At 46.6% G+C, this 5,000-nt stretch overlaps 1 protein-coding gene across 2 annotated transcripts in view; it reads left to right on the top strand.

Annotated features, from left to right (window-relative positions):
* Positions 1 to 5,000, top strand: part of LOC143287479 (trifunctional purine biosynthetic protein adenosine-3-like) — a 47,707-nt gene that overhangs the window by 28,987 nt on the left and 13,720 nt on the right. For both annotated transcript variants that reach the window (XM_076595496.1, XM_076595495.1), the window contains exons 12-14: positions 952 to 1,150; positions 1,803 to 2,051; positions 4,334 to 4,536. In XM_076595496.1, the coding sequence (XP_076451611.1) occupies positions 952 to 1,150; positions 1,803 to 2,051; positions 4,334 to 4,536 (651 nt within the window). The remainder of the gene's footprint in view (positions 1 to 951; positions 1,151 to 1,802; positions 2,052 to 4,333; positions 4,537 to 5,000) is intronic.

Below are 5,000 nucleotides of genomic sequence, written 5' to 3'. Positions count from 1 at the left end.
TAGAATTTCTTTGAAGTTTGACTGGAAAATGAAACTGAGCATCCAGTTATTCGAATGAGACAAAAAAAAACCCCAAGGTCCTGTGCACATGGCGCACTGAAAAGAACCGATGACGACAACAGGGTTGCCCTCTGGCAAAATTCTGCAGAAGAAATCTACTCTGGCAGGTACACAAATATATATATGCATGCGCTCAACGCCTGTCTGTGCACGCTTGGTTATGCTGCTGTCAGGCATCTGCCTGGCTGATGTGGTGTAGCATATATGGATTTGCCTGAACACAGTGAAGCCTTCTTGAGAAACTAAACAAACACCTTGAAACAGAAACTATGACTGGTGTGTCAGCCGAGCGGTTAAAGCGTTGGACTTGTAATCTGAGGGTCCCGGGTTCCGATCCCGGTCATGGTGACTGGTGGGTAATGGGTGTCGATTTTTCTCATCTCCCAGGTCAACACATGTACAGACCGGTCATGGTGACTGGTGGGTAATGGGTGTCGATTTTTCTCATCTCCCAGGTCAACACATGTGCAGACCTGTCATGGTGACTGGTGGGTAATGGGTGTCGATTTTTCTCATCTCCCAGGTCAACACATGTGCAGAGCGGTCATGGTGACTGGTGGGTAATGGGTGTCGATTTTTCTCATCTCCCAGGTCAACACATGTGCAGACCTGCAGGTGCCTGAACCCCCTCTGTGTGTATACGCATGCAGAAGATTAAACACATACATTCAAAGTCCTATAATCTATGTCAGCATTCAGTGGGTTATTGGAACAAGAACGCACCAGACATGCACCCGACCTCTCCCAAAACCAGAGGATGACTGCTAACATTGTGGGGGTGAAAAACTGTCATATACGTACATGCCCACTCATGTATACGAGTGAACGTGGGAGTCGCAGCCTCACGAATGAAAAAGAAGAAGAAGAAAGTGAAGCTGCGCATTGTTTCAGGTGGCCCACGCGGTGGGGAAGCACGACACGGTGGGCATGGACCTGGTGGCGATGTGTGTCAACGACATTCTGGCCCATGGGGCGGAGCCTCTGTTCTTCCTGGACTACTTTGCCACGGGGCGACTGCACGTGAACATGACGAGGGACGTGGTGCAGGGCATCAGTGAGGGCTGTAAACAGGCTGGGTGTGCTCTTGTAGGTGTGTGGCTGAAGTTTTTGTTTATTTTTGGTGATTGTGTGTGTGTGTGTGTGTGTGTGTGTGTGTGACAGTGTGTGTGTGTGTGTGTGTGTGTGTGTGTGTGTGTGTGACAGTGTGTGTGTGTGTGTGTGTGACAGTGTGTGTGTGTGTGCGTGCGCGTGTGTGTGTGTGTACGTGTGTGTGCGTGTGTGTGTGTGAGAGAGAGTTTTGTTCACAATGTTTCCAGTTGTTGGTGTGGGTGTGCGGCAGTGGGTGTTTGGGTGAGTGAGAGAAAGAAACACATGATCCCAAGGTAATGTTGACCGTCCACAGGCGTGGAGACGGCAGAGATGCTGGGTAAATACGCAGGGGAGGACTACAACATAAAGAATGATCCCAGGATCATATTGATCGTCCGCAGGTGGGGATATGGCTGAGATGTTGTTTGTAGGCCAGGGAGGACAACAACATAAAAAATGATCCCAGGGTAATATTGACCATCTGCAGGTGGGGAGATGGTGGAGATGCCAAGTATGTACAGCGGGGAGGACTATGATATAAAAACTGATCCCTGGGTAATGTTGATCGTACACATGGGAGGACTATGACATCAAACACTGGGGAGCACTATGACATAAAGAATGATCCCTGGGTAATGTTGACCCGTCCGCAGGTGGGGAGACGGCGGAGATGCCAGGTATGTACGGAGGGGAGGACTACGACATCGCAGGCTTTGCCGTGGGGGCGGTGGAGCGGAGCCTGATGCTGCCGAGGCTGAAGGACATTCACGTGGACAACACGGTCATCGGCATCGCCTCCAGCGGTCTCCACAGCAACGGCTTCAGTCTGGTCCGCCGGCTGGTGGACCGCCGGGAGCTGCACTACGACATGCCGTCACTGCTGAAGACCGGCAACACTTTGGGTGAGCTTGTGTGTGTGTTCACAGACAGTGAGACTAGGTTTTTTCTTTGCTTGGGTGGTTTGTTGGGTTTCTTCTTCTTCTTTGTTCGTGGGCTGCAACTCCCCACGTTCACTTGTATGTACACGAGTGGGCTTTTACGTGTATGACCGTTTTTACCCCGCCATGTAGGGAGCCATACTCTGTCTTCAGGGGTGTGCATGCTGGGTATGTTCTTGTTTCCATAACCCATCGAATGCTGACAGGATTACAGGATCTTTAACGTGCGTATTTGATCTTGTGCTTCTGTATACACATGAAGGGTGGTACGGCCAGTCCTCTCTTCTCCTCTACACAGACCTCTCGGATGTCCAGTGGGTGTCTGAATGACCCAACCTTTAGCTTCCATTGTCAGAACTGTGGTATTCTTTGTCAACATTCACCTCTTCAGTAAAAGAGCCTTCTGCTTGCAATATTTTGATGATGGTAATTGGGATGAAATGCTGTCAACATTGTCTCTTTCACCGTTCGTATGGAGAGAGTTGAGGCACAAGCAGCTCTGCACATATGTTGACCTGGGAGATCGGAAAAATCTCCACCCTTTACCCACCAGGCGCTGTGTCTGTGATTTGAACCCAAGACCCTCAACAGGACCCTGTAACAACTAATGAGTAAGCAGACGAAGCAGACTTTATCTTCATCTTTAGCTGTAGAGGGTCCTGAGGTGTGAATGAAGGTCTTTCCTGAATGTGCGTAATGCCACCCACACACAGCGCATGGGAAGGAATATTTATATTGCTGTGACAAATCAGAGCTCTTTCACACCAGTCATTCACATAACTCTTATTCACAGGGAAGAAAGACAACACTAAATTACATGTAAATAGAAAGTTCAAGGAGATGTAGGTGGGAAAGAAAAATGTCTGTGCGAGAGAGAGAAGGCCTTGTGCATACCGTAAAGTTCGGTCTGTAAGCTGCGACTTTTTACCCCAGCTTCAGCCTCTGCGGCTTATACAGTGATGCGGCTTATTTGAGGATTTTAACGATCCCGGGAGTGTCACGTTCTCGTCTATTCTTAGCTGCCCTTCAACTCACCAAAATCATGATTTCTGTCCATGAATTTTTGGATGAGCTTCAGGATAGTGTGCTTACTGTTCACGTTTTATAAATCAAATCCGCACACATCAAAGCCTTCAGATCAGCATTCAGTTCTACTCTGCTCAAGCGTACACCCTCATCATGCTGAAAACGCGACGTTATGCCTATGATGCAGCCTTCAAATTGAAGGCGATCGACCTAGCAGACGACAGTGCAAGCGACAAACTAGCAGCGACCTTCACCTTCATGTTCTTGAAGTGAAAGCGAGGCTGAAGTCAGTGACAAGATGGTGGAGGAAGCTGTGCTGGTTCTCTTCAACTTGGATACTGAAGACGAAGATTTCAGTGTATTCAGTGAGCAGGATGACCTTGAATAAATGTGACTATCCCTAAATTATGGATCTTATTTTTGTTGTGTTTATTTATTATTTTTTTGTGGCACTAGCAGTATTTTCGCTTGCTTTTCTTTCTGTTGCTCCCGCTTGTGTTTATTTCATAACCTACAGTATTGACAGCTTTTCTGTAGTATCAGTATGTGTTCCGGTACCGGAAATAAGTGCGGCTTATAAGCCAGTGTGGCTTACGTATGTATAAAGTTCAATTTTTTCCAAAATTTAGTGGGTGCGGCTTATATACCAGTGCACTCAATAGACCAAACTTTATGGTAATTTTCACTAGATTGGGTATAATGCTTTGTCATGGTAAGAACAAAACCTGTGTAAAAACACAAGGTCAGAGGTCAAGACCCACACAACATGACAAACTGGAAAATACGGAAGTGTGCAGTAGAACTTGTGTTTTTGACCCAGTTTTCATTAAACATGGATTGTAGATTAAAGAGGTCAAGGTGACATCAGTGTGATTCTTTTTTTTTGCCATATATCTGCTTTGCAGTGTCGCCTTAAAAAAAAAATTTTTTTTTCATAGAGTCTTGAATGCCTTGTCTGTCTTGTTTTCTCTAAAAATGTGATCAAGTTAGAAAACCATTCCTGTACTGTGTTCATAAACACATGCTGTTATAATTTTTATTTACTTTGCATAAAATAAAACAAATGCCATGCTTGTCTTGTTTTCTCTAAAATATGATGAACTGATAGGAAATCATTCCCGTACTAAAAACACATGCTAGTTGTTATTTTTATCATTTACTTTGCATAAAATAGAACAAATAAAAAAACTGTATCTGTCTGTGTCACGTGACTTCTGCAGGCGAGGACCTGCTGATGCCCACCAAGATCTACGTCAAGTCGGTCTTGCCGCTGATGCGTGACGGGAAGATCAAGGCGTTTGCCCACATCACGGGCGGGGGGCTGGTGGAGAACATCCCTCGGGTGCTCCCTGACGATCTGGAGGTTCGCCTGGTGGCCAAGTCCTGGACCATGCCCCCCATCTTCGGCTGGATTGCCGAGTCTGTGAGTATCGTGAAAATATTGGCCTGTCTTCGGCTGGATTGCAGTGTCTGTGAGTACTGTGATGTGGCCTATCTTTGGCTGGATTGCTGAATCTGTGAGTACTGTGATGTGGCCTATCTTTGGCTGGATTGCCGAGTCTTTGAGTACTGTGATGTGGCCTATCTTTGGCTGGATTGCTGATTCTTTGAGTACTGTGATGTGGCCTATTTTTGGCTGGATTGCTGATTCTTTGAGTACTGTGATGTGGCCTATTATTGGCTGGATTGCTGAATCTGTGAGTACTGTGATGTGGCCTATCTTTGGCTGGATTGCTGAATCTGTGAGTACTGTGATGTGGCCTATCTTTGGCAGGATTGCCGAGTCTGTGAGTACTGTGATGTGGCCTATTTTTGGCTGGATTGCTGAATCTTTGAGTACTGTGATGTGGCCTATCTTTGGCTGGATTGCTGAATCTGTGAGTACTG

Source organism: Babylonia areolata, chromosome 11 (genome assembly GCF_041734735.1).
Source record: "Babylonia areolata isolate BAREFJ2019XMU chromosome 11, ASM4173473v1, whole genome shotgun sequence".
In the NCBI taxonomy this organism is placed as follows: Eukaryota; Metazoa; Mollusca; class Gastropoda; order Neogastropoda; family Buccinidae; genus Babylonia; species Babylonia areolata.
Note: the sequence above shows the minus strand (reverse complement) of the source record. Positions and strands in the feature narration are given on the sequence as shown.